This window comes from Ovis aries, chromosome 1 (genome assembly GCF_016772045.2).
Source record: "Ovis aries strain OAR_USU_Benz2616 breed Rambouillet chromosome 1, ARS-UI_Ramb_v3.0, whole genome shotgun sequence".
Lineage (NCBI taxonomy): Eukaryota > Metazoa > Chordata > Mammalia > Artiodactyla > Bovidae > Ovis > Ovis aries.
In genome coordinates, this window is record NC_056054.1 from 194,892,200 (window position 1) to 194,909,243 (window position 17,044).

At 40.9% G+C, this 17,044-nt stretch overlaps 1 protein-coding gene across 6 annotated transcripts in view; it reads left to right on the forward strand.

Annotated features, from left to right (window-relative positions):
* Positions 1-17,044, forward strand: part of ATP13A5 (ATPase 13A5) — a 116,970-nt gene that overhangs the window by 33,566 nt on the left and 66,360 nt on the right. For all 6 annotated transcript variants that reach the window (XM_060404606.1, XM_060404608.1, XM_060404613.1 and 3 more), the window contains exons 8-9: positions 9,812-9,884; positions 10,823-10,951. In XM_060404606.1, the coding sequence (XP_060260589.1) occupies positions 9,812-9,884; positions 10,823-10,951 (202 nt within the window). The remainder of the gene's footprint in view (positions 1-9,811; positions 9,885-10,822; positions 10,952-17,044) is intronic.

The following is a 17,044-nucleotide window of genomic DNA, read 5'->3' on the forward strand; positions in this document are numbered from 1 at the left end:
AAGATGCCCTGGAGAAGGGAATGGCTATCCACTCTAGTATTCTTGCCTGAAGAATTCCATGGACAGAGGATTCTGGTGGGCTACAGTCCATGGGGTCGCAAAGAGTCAGACAAGGCTGAGTGACTAATGCTTTCTGAAGTGGAATCTAGCTGAATATTACTTATAAATCCACAGCCCCTCTAAGTCTCTGTTTCCCACTGCACCTTTCCAGAAAATGTTCTGCTACTTTGCTCAAGATTCATCAGGCTAAACTATGAGGCAACTTCTAAGTGTGTCTCAATGTATTTGTTGTATATTTTTGGAAACGTGATTGTGAAATTGACTTTTTAGACAGGGGAAAGAGTGATACTTGTATCTGTCAACTCTGCCGAACTTTTAAAATCACCTGGTCTCAAACTTCATCCGTCATCTGGTGAAGAGGAAGCTAAGATACAGGGGGTTGGTTCGTGTCATAAAGTGATTTTGTGACAGAATCAGGGCTTCTGGTTCCCTATAAATGAAATTCTATTACATGTGTGATACTTCTTTAGCAGAAGATCCTTTCCAAAGTAGCACATTGCTGGGAAAGAAAAGTCAGACCTATGCGTGAGAGGAGAGATGCCATCTAGCTGTCAGGAGTCTGGGCACATGTCAGTAAAACAGACCTGGAGGCTTTAAACAAGTCCAATCGAAAGAGATTTTTATTCTTACTCTGTTTCAGTCACTAGGCAAATATGAGGTCTAAGATTGGCTTTTTATCTGGTTTTAGATTCTGCAAATTTTGAGTTAGGAAGTGTTTGATGAGAAATGAAAGAAAGGCAATATATTTAAAGAGTTAGAAAGCAGGACTTAAAAATGAAAAGTTAAATGAATGGAGACACTTTGAGCTAGAGAGTGAAAACTAGAGGGGTTTCTTTTGTTTAGGGTTTTTTGTTTGTTTTTGCTTTTTTAAAAATGAGTGGCCTAGTATATTTCATCATGAACTAATTTAAAATCACAAAAGCCACACAAATATTAATAATGATCAGTAAGTAACCTGCCTTTCATGGTGATAATTTTTTTGTGTCTGGCTGCCAAGTCTAGGGGAAGAGTGACTGTTCTGGTGAACTCTTAGCATGTGAACAAAAGTAGGAAAATAGACACCAGGACAATAAAGGATCTGCCAGATTCTGTTCAGCCACAGTAGGAAACAAATTATAGTTGTTTTACTTTTGTCATATGATAGAGGTATGTAATGTGAAGCCCCAAATCAAATTTCTAGCTCCTGGGTTTTGAGAAATCTTTGTTTTAATAGAATGGATAATTTGATACCTTCAAACCACTCATGTGCTTTCTGGCTGATGTCAAACATCAGTGAATACAGTTCTTCTTCCATGTGCTTCCTTCTGTTGGGAAGACACATACTCAACATATACCTGAGTATATCATCACTGACCATCTCAGGGTTCTAGGAAAAATACAGAAAGATCTGAGGACTTTGGCAGGGAGATCTTTTCAAGTTAAAATCCTCCCACCCTACACACACTAATCCTATTTGTATTACTTGACACTGTTTGTTACTGGACACTTTAGTAGTCAGTTTCCTTTTCTGTGAGATGTGTGAGTGTGTGTGTGTGTGTGTGTGTGTGTGTGTGTGTGTGTTCACTGTTATAGTTCAGTTCAGTTCAGTTGCTAAGTCATATCCAACTCTTTGCGACCCCATGGACTGCAGCACACCCTGTCTATCACCAGCTCCCGGAACTTGCTCAAACTTATGTCCATCAAGTCAGTGATGCCAGGTATATAGTAGAGAAAATTAAATGAAACAATGCATTTGAATTACATATGTTCCTAGTCCATAGTAGGCACTCATCCAATGTTACTTTTTGTTACCACTGATATGGTTGTTGCTGTTTTTACTGTTATTCTTGGAGTGGAGAAACTAGATTATGGAAAGATGGGAGGTGGCCTAGAGAGGGAAGACAGGCATTCTAACCTGAACAAGGAAGCAGCGCAGGAAGGCCCCAGAGTGGGCTTCTAAACCACTACTGATTCATCCACTGTGGCTCTGGGAACTCTTTCTCCTCTCTGGACTCACTTTCCTCAGCTGTAGATAGTGGAGGTTAAACTTTTTTTAGGTCCCACCTTTTTAGGATTCTATCATTTTGCCAGGGCTACCAGCAAGGCATGAGCAAGAGCCCTTGAAAACTTTAAACATTAATTAAGAAATTGGCTGGCCACAGGGAATGTGGGGGCATGTGCTGTAGAGTAAATTTCCATAGGACCCTATTAGTTTTAGACTGATTAATCACATAAACTACTCTGTCAGGAGTGGACAAATAATAGAAGACCATTTTAACTCCCTTCATCACAAAAGGAATATATATTATAAATACACACCAGTAGCTCAGGGGAAATAGAAGGGGAAACAATGGAAACAGTGGCTGTTTATTCTGGGGGGCTCCAAAATCACTGCAGATGGTGATTGCAGCCATGAAATTAAAAGACACTCCTTGGAAGGAAAGTTATGACCAACCTAGACATATTTAATATCTGCATATTAAAAAGCAGACATTACTTTGTCAACAAAGGTCCATCTAGTCAAAGCTATGGTTTTTCCAGTGGTCATGTATGGATGTGAGAGTTGGACTATAGAGAAAGCTGAGCGCCGAAGAATTGATGCCTTTGAACTGTGGTGTTGGAGAAGACTCTTATGAGTCCCTTGGACTGCAAGGAGATCCAACCAGTCCATCCTAAAGGAAATTAATCCTGAATATTCACTGGAAGGATTGATGCTGAAGCTGAAACTCCAATACTTTGGCCACCTGATGCAAAGAAATGATTCATTTGAAAAGACTCTGATGCTGGGAAAGATTGAAGGCAGGAGGAGAAGGGGATGACAGGATAAGATGGTTGGATGGCATCACTGACTCAATGGATATGAGTTTGAGGAAACTCCGGGAGTTGCTGATGGACAGGGAAGTCTGGCGTGCTGCAGTCCACGGGGTCGCAAAGAGTCAGACACAACTGAGTGACTGAAATGAACTGGACTGAGTTCATGGTATCCAGGAACCTAAAGCATAGATGGACTTCACCAGGGGGCTGAGCTGAGGAACTTGGGTTCCTCCTCCCAGCCTCCTATTCTATGGCAAGTATGCAACGAAGCAAACATATTTTGGAGAAAATGCTGCACCTTCACTCCTTTTTTTTCTGAAAACTAGGTGTACCTAGAGCTCTGGAAGCCCACAGATGGTTTGTTCCATGTGGCTTTCTCCCTGTGGCACAACTAGTTGGAAAGGGGGCATCTGATCTGGTGGAAGCTGACTGGGATCCTTCTGCCTGGGATCCTAGAATAAAAGCTTGAAGCTGCTGGCCATATTCTATTAGGAAAGTGATCTATGATGTATAGTTAGGGCCAGCGTGGCCACCTTCTATCCCTGCATATGGACAAGCAGACAAACACACACACACACACACACACACACACACACTTCCTCAGAAAAAGTAGGGAAAAGAGTGAACAAAATACAGTGAGACATAGAGGTAAGCAATAATCAGTCCAACAGAGACAGAGTAACCTGATTCTCACAGCTTTTCCCTGTACCTAGTCTGGAAACTCCCTTGGGAGACTTGGCTGTGCTTCCCACCTTAGGTTCATAAGACATTTCTGCATCTTCATCCTCTCAACTTCTGCTTAAACCAGCCTGACAAGTTTCTGTTCAGTTTAGTTCAGTCGCTTGACATTCTCTAGTTGCTGGGAACAGGGGCTACTCTTCCTTGCAATGCATGGACTTCTCAATGTGGTGGTTTCTCCTGTTGCAGAGCAAAGGCTCTAGGCACGTGGACTCAGTAGTTGTGGCACATGGACTTGGTTCCTCCAAGGCATGTGAAATCTTTCTGGACCAGGGATCAAACTGATGTCCCTTGCATTGGCAAGCAGATTCTTATCCACTGTACCACCAGAGAAGTTCCTTAATGAACTTCTTAGATTGTTTTTAATCAAAACAGAATTGTCCTATATGAATTAAACTGGAACTGGTGTTTTTCACTTTACAATTTATATAATGGCCATCCACCATAACAAATAATTCTAAATTATGTCTAAAAATAATGATGTGATATTCCATGGCCTACCATAATTTATTCAACTGTTTTCCTCTTTATGGAAAATAAGGGGTTTCTTCTCTACAACACATATATTGAATTAAAACTAACTACCACATCCGCTGGATCATCGAAAAAGCAAGAGAGTTCCCGAAAAACATCTATTTCTGCTTTATTGACTATGCCAAAGCCTTTGACTGTGTGGATCACAAGAAACTGTGGAAACTTCTGAAAGAGGTGGGATCAGACCAGATGACCTGCCTCTTGAGAAACCTATATGCAGGTCAGGAAGCAACAGTTAGAACTGGACATGGAACAACAGACTGGTTCCAAATAGGAAAAGGAGTACGTCAAGGCTGTATATTGTCACCCTGCTTATTTAACTCCTATGCAGAGTACATCATGAGAAACGCTGGGCTGGAAGAAGCACAAGCTGGAGTCAAGCTTGCCGGGAGAAATATCAATAACCTCAGATATGCAGAGGACACCACCTTATGGCCGAAAGTGAAGAGGAACTGAAAAGACTCTTGATAAAAGTAAAAGAAGAGAGTGAAAAAGTTGGCTTAAAGCTCAACATTCAGAAAACGAAGATCATGGCATCTGGTCCCATCACTTCATGGGAAATAGATGGGGAAACAGTGGAAACAGTGTCAGACTTTATTTTCTTGGCCTCCAAAATCACTGCAAATGGTGACTGCAGCCATGAAATTAAAAGACGCTTACTCCTTGGAAGGAAAGTTATGACCAACCTAGATAGCATATTCAAAAGCAGAGACATTGCTTTGCCGACTAAGGTCCATCTAGTCAAGGCTATGGTTTTCCAGTGGCCATGTGTGGATGTGAGAGTTGGACTGTGAAGAAAGCTGAGCGCTGAAGAACTGATGCTTTTGAACTGTGGTGTTGGAGAAGACTCTTGAGAGTCCCTTGGACTGCAAGGAGATCCAATCAGTCCATTCTGAAGGAGATCAGCCCTGGGATTTCTTTGGAGGGAATGATGCTAAAGCTGAAACTCGAGTACTTTGGCCACCTCACGCGAAGAGTTGACTCCTTGGAAAAGACTGATGCTGGGAGGGATTGGGGGCAGGAGGAGAAGGGGACGACAGAGGATGAGATGGCTGGATAGCATCACCGACTCTATGGACGTGAGTTTGAGTGAACTCCGGGAGTTGCTGGTGGACAGGGAGGCCTGACGTGCTGCGATTCATGGGGTCACAAAGAGTCGGACACGACTGAGCGACTGAATTGAACTGAACTGAACAATATAGTATGTCCTACATATTAGTGTTTGTGTCTCTTTCTTCAGCAAAAGAAGATATGTATATTTTTGACATTAATAAATACTGTAGTATTATTTTCCCTAAATGGAATAATTCAGTCTCTTACTGGCAACATATGAGAATATCTATTTTCCCAGATCCTGACCAGCATTAGGTGTTATACCTTGGTATTTAAAATTTTCCATCTAATGCATTTTTGAAAATTATGTCTCATTGATGTTTTAATTTACACGTCCCTGATTGCTAGTGAGATTAGACACACTTTCCTTTGTCTAAAAGATATTTGCACTTTTATTTACCATCTTTTTATATCCATTACATATGTGAAAAAGTTCTATTTTTTTTAAATCTTCTTTATCTTGACCTTGACTTTTGCTAGATTTAAAAAATATGTCCTTTTAAATATGTTTTTTTTTCCTTTATGGTTTCTGGGTTTTTGTTTTAAAAGTCTCCTCTTTTTTTTTGTTATAAAGTTCTCCTTTTCCAAAATTAGGTATTTTAATTTTTTCTATTTGTCATTTTCTTAATATTTACTTTAAAATTATTCATAGCATTTAGATAGTCAGATCCTACAACTTAAAAATCCCTGAATGCCTCCCTTTATTCCAAACAGTAACATGGGAATTTCAGACTTGATGGCAATATTGCAAAAGACTTCTTTGAAATGATGACACTAAGCCCATTAGCAGTTAGCATTTGTTAATAAAAGCTTATCTGACCCAACCTGCAAGGGCTCTTGTAACACTATACAAAAAGGGCCAGTTTCCTGAAACTATCTCTTTGTAGTTTAAATCACAAGTCCTCAGCAATTAATATTAGTTAATTGCTATATTATTAATTAATTAAATAATCCTTAGCTAATCCATTTAGTGCTTTACAGTTTGCAGGGGAATTTGATATTTATAATGGAAGTGCTTGTATGAGGCTTGGCAAACTGTGAAATGACACTCAAATGAGAGGGAGGATAGGAGCGATCAGGAGGTAAAGTGATTTAATCACATTCACCCCGGGAAGGGTGGCTAGAGACCTTCATCCCAGGTTTCCTGACTCCGAGTCACTTTCCCCTTGAGCAAAATCTCCAAGTAACTTGTGAGTTTCCTGTGGCAGTAAATGATGTTTTGATCATTTATAACAAAGAGCAGATTTGGGCAGCAGAGCTGGGAGAAAGGGAAGAAAAAGCATCTATTTACTGCCACTTCTAAATTATGCTAAACAAATACATGGTTTTTGAAAACTGCAAAGGAGAAGAACATTGTCAGAAGTGGAATAAGATAACTCCCTGCATCCACTCTAGCCACTGACAATGCCACACAGAGAGAGGTTACCTTGCCTAGGCCAAGAAACGCCCCAGTGCAACATGGTCCCTTCGTGCCACTTTGGACGCAGATATGAGCACAAACCTTGGCACCCAATTGCATTTCCATTGAACTGTACTGCACGCTCCACTGCCGGCTCCACGGGTGGCTGCTGTCAACAGCATGGACATAGCTGGCCCATAGTTCTCTGCCTCATTCAGGACTGAGCTGGGCTCAGGAGACACCTGAGTTAATGCTCTCATTATTCATCTCTGGAGGAAATCCAGCCACCGCAAACACAAGGACACACAGCAACAGACTCCGAATAATAACAATATGCAAATTCGTTTTGGAAGCGAATCCTGGTCTCACTGAACAGGAACTGGAGAAACCAGAGGGGACCTAATGAAAATCAGGCAGCGAGCTTGGAAATCATGGCAAGCATCACAGTGCTGGCTTTCTCCTAGCTGGTTGGTTGTCATAGAAACCCGTGTGTGTAGTGTTTCTGAGTACGTTAGCTCAAAGAGAATGCTTATATTATCTTACTGCAGAATTGTTGGGCGAAGTAGAATTATTCAGCTCAGTGAAATAAATATTTGCTGAGGTCCTACTATGCGAAGGCCACAGGGGATACATAGATGAATATGTAGTCCCATCTTTGAACCTCCTGACTTGGAGAGGAGACCTGACAAGAAAACAGATAGCTCTAGTGGAATGGGATCTGTGCACTAACACGGGAGGAAACACAGAGACTGGAACAATTAATTCTTCCTGCGAGTGTTAAGGACTTATGGATTGGAGATATTTCAGCAGGGCTTTATGTATAGGAATAGAAAGAGTTGGCTAGTAGAAAACGGGGGTGAATATCCTAGGGAATAGCTCAAGCAAAGACAGGAAAGCTTGGCAGGTTATGCAAGATGCTAAGTTTGATAAACAAATTCAGCTTTATGCCTTCATAAGTTTCCAGAATTATAGCCAAGTACTATTGACCCAGACTTCACCACTTCCAAATGTGTTACCATCCTCTTAAGCAAAGTTGAAATGGACATTAACTAAAGGAGTTTGCTATGCAAGAAAATAAAGGAATTTGTAAGGAAGGATGTTTCTCTTCTCTTTAGGACAAAAGCTGCTTTCAAGCACTTTCAGAGAACATTTTCACCCACAGAAAAGGCTTTAGTCACATGAACCTTTTGGTTGTGTTGATTTTCATACTTAATAAGTCAGTGATTGTGGGCAAGTTACTTTAACATTTTTAAGCCCCTGTTTTTTGTTTTATTGTTTTTGTTTTTAGTTATATGTACACCGGAGGTAACAGCATTTTCATCATAGGATTATTTTGAGGATTAAAAAAATCAAGCAACATATTCCAAGTGCCTAAAATAACGCTTGGCCCTTGGTGACTGAATAAAGTTTTAAACTATTTAAAAACAATAATTTGAGTCATTTGCTATACTATTATTTCTCCTATGAAGCCTTGGAAGTCTGAATGAATCTTTGATATGCAAAATAAATCAGTATCATGTTTTTGTAGAGCTTGAAGGGAACCTGAAAATGATCCAATTCATTGTTGTCTGTTGACAAAGGAAACAGCTTATATGGTGAAATGTGTTAGTTATATAGGGGTACCTGACTGGTTAGTGGGTAAGCCTGACCCACCACTCAGGAATCCTGACTGAATCCAGCGGTCTTGCTACCAAACCACGTTCTCATTGTCATCCATAATTAAATGAATGCGCCAACAGGTAAGCCTCAGGAAGTCACCTTAGGCCAATGAATCTGTGCCCAACAGTAATATCACTTCTTCCACTCAATTGGCCCAAATGATTGAAGTTTAGCTTTTCAAGCAAAACTGAAATAAATAATAAATTGTTCTATATAAATATTAATATCAAACTTAGCAAACTCATTATGTTCTCTCAAGAGGAAAGTTGCATAATTGTGTGTAATTCTTGTCTAAGCCTGGTGACATTTATAACATTAAACATTATCAACAAAACAGACAAAAATAGTTTAATATCTAAAGAGAAGTTTTATTATATTTGAATTATGGTAAGCGGTATGATAAGCTAAATTATGGTGTTTAAGTACTGGTGACAGTATTTAGACCTCTTCTACTTAGAGGTATCTGAGTAACTGACATCCATACACAGCCTTCCAGGAGGCTCCGGTTGGTCTGGCATTGCACTCGCCTCTGGCTGGTGGCCTAAGAGTCAGTTAGATGGCTCTGTGGTCTGGCTGGTGGCCTAAGCGTCAGTTTAGCTGACTCTGTGGATCACATCCTCTCTCACCTCTGTTTTCTCATCCCTGAGTTATCCTAGGAGATGCTTCCTCCACTTCTCCAGGCTGCTTCCATTCTCTCCACTTTGTCAGGGTCGTATCTCAATGAATCCCACTTCAAGTGAATTTGTTCAGCTGATGTACTCAGAAAAGTATTTTGTTTTGTTTCTTTAATTACAGCTTTCTTATTAATCATCAACTCTCATCAAACTCATACCATAGTAATGAGTACTATCCGAAGTGAGGAGTAAAATAAGCATAAAGTAGCTTAAAATAAGCGTATAAAATAGATACTGTTCTTACCTCCGCCTTTAGATGAGGAAAAGGGAGTTAAATAGGCTGAATAACTCAAAAGTGGTAGCATCAGAATTCCAAATAGAGCAGTATGACTTCAGTCTGCAGAATTATCCAATATGAAAATCCACCAGTTCATAGAAGAGGTGATGGTTGTTTCACGTGCAATCAAAATACAACCTAAATATTCAGAGGCTCTTACAATGGAAACCCCTTACAGATCAAATTCAGCTTTGCTTTTTACGCACAGAGCAACAGAGACACAGAAGGGGAGTAACCTGTTTGTGGTGTCATTGGTTTTCTTCAGTCTAATCATGCATCTTCCAGAAATGAAGTCTCAGCTCCTTAGCTTTAGCCGGTGAAACTGGCTATGCATCATTTTTCCTGGGATTGAAATAGTTTACGCTAATGAGCATACTTGCTGCTCTGAATAGGGAGTTGAGTGAGGTAGGGGTTGAAACAGGAAAGTAGGAGCTTGGAAAGTAGATGAGTCTTTCCCAGAGTCAGTTTGACTGTGGCAGCAGGTCCAGCATTTACTGTACTGAGATCAGGTGGTTTTCAGGATATGGATTATCTAATATTTAAATGCTGACTTTAAATTTACAGCAATCAGTGAAGCTGCACAACCTCGTGGAGGATCACAACAAAGTCCAGGTCAAGATCACTGTAAAAGGCAAAGGTAAGTGATGTGTTTTGCTTTCATCAGCATCCTGGTATTTGGAGTGGAGTTGGTCTCATTTGTTTTGATGATTAGTCAAGGAGGAAGTCTTTTTTGATTATACTGAGCACTGGGGCTGGGTAAGGCAAACAAGTCATCACAGATTGAAAATTTAAGGCAGCAAGGTCATAAGAATGCTGACTTGTACCTACAGGATACTGAGAGTGAGCCCCTTGTTGAATTCTGTACCTTAGGTGCCTGGCATGCCTCACCCTGACCCCAGCCCTGATTGAACTCTTTCTACTCAATGTCTGGTTTATTTCAAATCCCCTCTGTACTCCATATTTCACTCATTGAGATGTTACTGGGTAAGCCTTCTTAAGGCTTTTTGATTTGCTAACTAACCATCTCAAACAGACCCAGCAGCATATATTTGTATCTGTTATATGGAAACCAGACTTGTATAAGGCTTATGATGGCTGGATGGACAGTGGGCATTTGCTCTGAGTTACCTGGGCTGAGGTGACCACAGCTCTCAGCAAGAAGTGAGGAGCTGCACTCCAGAGCAGTGGAAGTTGTCTGGAGTGTTTACATGGGCCCCGATCCAAGTACTGAGTGTGCTACAGGGGGTCAGGAACCCAGCTAAAGGATGTAAGCAGACACAAAGGGGCACTCTTCCATGGACAATGCCCTTAAGTGTCTCCTGTGGACAGAGTGCTGTCCCAGGTACTAGGATCAAGATGGGATCTTATTGCTGAGCAAATCCTTTCCTAACACCCAGACACCAATTCCCTAATCCTAGTTTCCTGGGAACCTGCAGTTGAGTATAAAGAGGCTGGAGCAGGTGAACATGCAGGGTAGTTCTTGATCAAAAAGTTGATAAGAGCTCTCAGCTGTTTTTATTGTTAGGTAAAAACATGAAACATTCATCTGATCATGAAAATGTTGCTCTTATATAGGTTTGCAAGAGCTGGAATCCCGTCTCTTGGTTCCTGGAGATGTTCTTATTCTTCCAGGAAAGCTTTCATTGCCTTGCGATGCTGTTCTGATTGATGGAAGTTGTGTGGTGAATGAAGGCATGCTCACAGGTAGGCAGTTGTCATGGAGCTTCCTCTTTCTTTCCTTCCAACAACCAGGCCAAGTGAGCAAAGCAGATCAGCATACACTTACCTGCTTTATGGACAAAACTTAGTGACTGAACAACAGCAACAAAGGTATTGAGAGATAGATGGGGAAGACACATCCCGACTATTCATGTGAATGAAAACAATATATGTAGATAAGGAAGATTTAAAAATATAAGAATGAAAACCACAATACACATGAAACTAGAAGAAAAGACTGATACAACTTGGAATTAATTAGTTACCCATGAGAGAGAGGAATAAGATGCTTTGAGTTCAAAGGTGGGTGAGAGGACCATACTGTTTGATGCACAATCTCTTTATAAATATGAGGTGAAGGTGAGGTGAAGTCGCTCAGTCGTGTCCGACTCTTTGCGACCCCGTGGACTGTAACCTACTAGGCTTCTCCGTCCATGGGATTCTCCAGGCAAGAATACTGGAGTGGATTGCCATTTCCTTCTCCAGGGGATCTTCCTGACCCAGGGATCAAACCCGGGTCTCCCGCATTGGAGGCAGACGCTTTAACCTCTGAGTCACCAGGGAAGGATGGTTTATACACCTGTTAGAACAAAACACAGACAAAAACTGTCACCTCACAATTGACAGGGCATAGAGATTTTATCCAGCCCTGTATTCTGTAGATAGAAAACTGAGCCCCAGTTTTCAGTGGGAGAAAGATTGAGTTGGGTCTTCCAGAAAGGCAGTAAAACAGTTCTGTTCTTTAGAATCGTGTTTCCAGTTGATCTTACTGAGCATAAAACTGGTTTTCTAGTTATGGCTTGAACTGTCCTTGTCCTCATTTGTACTTTGTACAGTCCATTTGAATTTGTGTAATTAGTAAGGCACTATCTGTAACATATTCTTTAAGCCAAAAAGAAGAAAATACACAGGGCATCTTAATAAAAGAAGAAAAAAACCATACGGAATCACAAAAAAAGAAATTATTGGTCTTTTGTGTTTACGGTTGGTGTGTTTTTCTGTTTCCAAATAGTGTAAAGACAAGGAAAAGAAAAAACACATGCACAAAACTTTTTAACATCACCTAAACATAAAGAGAGTCATTCTCTAATCCTTAAATTGTTCAACAGAAGCGTATTAAAGCTCATTAAAGATGAGCCTGCTTAATTTGAAACTGAGACAAGAAAATGCAGTAAACGTAAATATATGCAGTGTAATTACAAAATATCCCAATGTGTTAAGATCAAACTGCCTTGCAATGGTAGTGATGAGGACTTGCATACTGATCATATCTCTCATCCAGAATGTCGCCATAGTATCTCAAGTACAAGCCTCACACTCAAGAAAACCGTGCTCTTCACTCAGAGGCAATGACTATCTCTCATTCCCAATAGCCTGACGACCAAGAACAGTGTCTCTGAAGGCAAGAGAGCGTGGCAGTGAGAATAGAGAGGGGACGGCACAGCTGGGTTTACTCCCCTGGGTCTACTGACCTGGAGGACCTTGCTTGCCTGATTCTTAGGAAAGCTCAGAAAGTTCCAGAGAAGCAGCAAAGGCAAAAATGCCACCTTTTAACAAAGGTGCAAAGTTGACCTAAAATGACCTCAAATGGTCAGTGGCTTTTCTGAGGGCCTGTTTCAGGAAAAACAAAGGCATCAGCATTAATATCTATGTAGCCTAAATACTGATAAAGTCAACTTTAAAGATAATCACAAAATAGAAATATATCCCTCTCTTTCTCGTTAATTTCTTGAAATAGACCTCAGTACCAGCATGCTTTGAATATTTTATTACATAGCTTGACTAGATCTTCCCATTCACTATGTATTCCTGGGAAGGATCCTGATGGAGTAATTAGATTAAGGTTAGATTCCTGAAACTGCAACTGTATTTCTTGAGTATGTATTTGAGTCGCAAATGTGACTCAGGTAATAATCCCCCATGTGCAAAAATAGTCCTTTACATATACAGAAGTCTTTATGTAAGAAGAGTAGCAATATTCCTAGCATCTGTATAGCAATTTATACTTTCATAAACAACTTTTATATCTCACTTCATTGTAGCATAAAACAAATTAGACTAGGCACTATTATAATACCCAATTTACAGATAGGGAAACTGAGGTGAAGAGACGAGGGCTGCTAAGCTAATGAGTGAATCGTCGGAGTTGGAGGTGGATTGGCTTCCAGGCATGAGGGACCATAGGAGTGAAGACAATGATTCGAGGAGGGGTCCAGCTACTGTTTTTGTGTTTTGTGTCTCCTTGCCTTTTCCTTTCTCAGGATTAGTCCCATTTATAGCACTATGCGCACTGCAAAATTTTCCTTAGCATCATCTTAACCTCATCCTCTCGTCATAAACTCCACTATGCAAAAAACTCAACTTTATTTTATACCTACACTTCATTTTAATTTCGGCTTCAAATTTGGCCATTCTTGAAAGTGTGTAGTGTGAAGCATCTGATATAAGTCAGGTATCCCAGCAGTTAGCAGGACCTCCCCAGCAGTTAGCAGGAGCCCTGCCACCACGCCCCCATTCTAGTCTGGCTACAGAAGTTGTGCCAGGTACTGGGGAGAGGCCTCTGGTCTAGGACACACTCCTCTCTGTGGTTGCCTCTCATGCCACTCAGAGCTCAGGGAACATCAGGGACCTATCTACCAGGAAATGAGGCAGACCCCAGTGATGTTTCCTCTCAGTTTCCACAAACTTATAGAATGTTTCTATGTCCTATTTGGTTCGGGCCCCTTCTCTCATAGACATGCAGTATCCAAGCTCTCTTTAGACTTTCTTCCAATTCCTCTCCTTGGATTTTTATTTGGCTAGAAACGTAGTAAAAGAAAGGCAAGATGAGCGGAAAAGCTTTGTTCTTACTCTCAGATGGTCTCTAAAATTTATGGTAAATTTATGAGTGACTTCTGAAACTCAAAAGCCAGTCCCTTGCTCTTTTCTTGTGCCTCCTGAGACAGTGATCCCCTTCAAGATTTAGCTCTTCCCAAAGGGTCCAGAGAAAAAAGGGAGTACCGTGGGGAGAAATGTTTTCCTGGTAGCAATAGCTAATTTTTCTTAGCTCTCATAAGTATTAGGTGTTATGCTAGCATTTTACACATGTTTTTTCATTCAATCCACAAGTCTGTAAAGTGAGAGAATCTGAGGTCCAGAGAGAGTAATTTATTTGCCTAAGGTTACACAGCTTGAAAGTGATAGAGCTGAAATTAGAATTCATTTGTTTATTCATTCATTCATTCATTCCACAAATGTTTATTAGCCCCCACTATGGAGCAGACGCCCTACTAGGTGCTGGGGAGATAGCAGTGAACAGGCAGACTTCTTCCCTCGTGGAGCGGACTCTAGTGGGAGGACAGAAAACATGAAGGCAGATAAATGACACAAATTCCCAATAACAGCAAGTTCTATGAAGAAAATAAAATACTTAAACCCAGAAATTCCATCCCCAGAGCCTACTCTTGCAGCTGCTGTCCCTCGTTCTCTCAGGGATAATTATGAGGGGGAGGGGTGACTTTCTCTCTGCCACAATCCCTCGCCCTCCTCTGCTCATCAGAATTACTGATCTATCTGAATCGTATGTGCAGAATCATGTAGTGATCTGAGCTGGACACAGGAATTCCCCTAAGGTTATTTCATATTTATATCCTGTCAGACAAGCTTGTAGTCAGTGGGCAGATCAGATCTTCTCCTCTCTTCCCGTTTTCCTTTCTTCTCTCTCACTCCTGTCTTTCTTTCATTTATTCACTCATTCATCCATTTATTAAATCAAGTTTCAGAGATGCCTGCTATGTGCTGGTACTGCACTGTGTGCTAGAATCAACAAGAGAAATGAGAAAAGGTCCCTGCCCTCAAGTAGCTTATAATCTGATGGTCCCAGAAGTGTAAATAAACAAGGACCTGACCTTTCAAAGCACTGTCACCATGTGGAGACATCTGGCTCATTGTGGACAAAGGAGGGAGTTTCAGCTTCACAGCAGCCTGCATCTTCGGGTCTCAGAAGCCAAGTAAACAGTTGGCTGTGAGTGTCTTTCCTTCTGAAACCCTCTCCAGCCTACATAGATATCCAAACTTTTGTTTGGAGAATCCATACTTTCCTGGGATCCCTGGGAAAATGCTGAATATAAAAATTTTAAATGTCAAAGTCCTTGTCCTCTGATATTACCTAGATCACGAGAAAGAACCTAAACTTGTATAACTATAATCAGTACAACTGTATTTCCAAGTAGGAAATATAACATTATCTTGCTAATTGAATAGCAAAAATCTGATGACAGTTTCAACTGATTCTAGTGCTTTTAAATCTATGAGCCCAGAAGTGTTATTGGCATTTTTATTTTGTCTCTGAAGCTTATTCTTTTGAACTCCCAGCTGATTTTCTTTGTATCTGAAATATCTGGTTGTACAACCATTAGGGAAAGTCGAGGAAGAATACTGGCAAAGAATGGGAATCAGTAATAGAATACATCCCTGGCCTAGTTTAGCTGAAGTCTGTGTAGGGTAGTAACAGCCATGGGTGCTCAGATGGTGGTGGCTCTGACAACCTAGCAGGAGAGTTTGAGGATTATGAGTAACGGCAGTTGAAAAGGTTGAAGGATTTTTGAGAAAAGAATGAGATAATAAAGGGGCCTCTGTTAGGATTCATCTGGAAATGGTTTGGGAAGACTGAAAGGGGGACTGGAGGGAGGAACAGTTAGGAGAATGGGAGATAAGAGAAAATAGATATATTAGTCTCTGACCCAGTTCCTGGCACAGGGCTCTTGAAACACTTGTAAATTCCTACTTGATAAAAGCACTAGGAGCATCTCTTGCTCTAATGAGGCTGCTGTTGGTATATACCTGGATGGCTCCTGGATGGGGGCTGGTCCCCAGAAAGACCAAACCATGATTAGAAACTTGGAATTTTCAACCTCAACCCCCATTCTCTATAGAGGGAAGAAAGGCTGCAAATGGAGTTGATAATTAATCACATCTACATGAGGAAGCTTCCATAAAATCCTAATAGTATGGGGTTCAAAGAGCTTCCAGGTGAATGAGCACACCCACATACCAGGAATATGATGCACCCCAACTCCAGGGGGACAGAAGTTCCTGTATTCAGAACTTTCCCAGACCGTTCCCCAGGTATCCCTTCACCTGGTTGTCCATCTGTATCCTTTATAATACTCTTTAATAAACAGCTAAATGTAAGTAAGTATTTCCCTGAATTCTGTGAGCCACTTTATAAAATTAACTGAATCCAAGGAAGGGATCATGGGAACCTCAGATTTATGGGTCATGTTTGAGAAGCACAGATGACAAACTGGATTTGCAACTGACATCTGAATGGGGTGGGGACAGTCTTATAGGACCGAGCCCTTAACCTGTGGAATGTGACACTATCTCCAGATAGATGGTATCAAAATTGAATTTAATTGAGTTAAATTATAGGACAATCAGCTGATGTCACAGAATTGCATGTTGTGGAGGAAAAAAACCCTACACCTCTGGTGTCAGAAGCTTTGTGAATATGGTAGTAGGCGCGAGACTAAAGACAAAACACATAAGGAAGTACTGGGGATTTTCCTAATTCAGGACTTCACAGCTGAGATGTTTATTTATAAAAAAGATTGATTAGTTCCATTGTGACCTCAAATTACCCAGAGGACATGCTTGCACTTCAGAGAACTAAACAAATCACAGCTAATCCATTGTTAATGCAATTACCAAGAACCAGACAATGATTGCCATTTAAGCCACTGGAACCCAGATGCAAGAGTCCAAGAATGACACTCAGAGGAAGGTGTGTTAGGACTTGGAAAATCGTTCTGTGAAAAGGCAGACTGTGGAAAGAGGAGGAATCAAAATGGTTCTGAGACTGTAAATCTGTGACTCAGCAACAAGGTAAGACTATAAGAGAAACAGGAAGTTAAAGAGGAGATTTAGGGCTAAAGATACTGATACAGATTTTAGAAACGGTGAGTTCCAGAGGCTCGTAGAATATCCAGGTTGGGATGAACAGCCAACAACTGAGATGCACCAAACAAGGGCCCAGGAGAGAGGAAAGATGGAGCTAGGCATTACTGGTATATCCTTCTAGACACGCTAATTAATGGA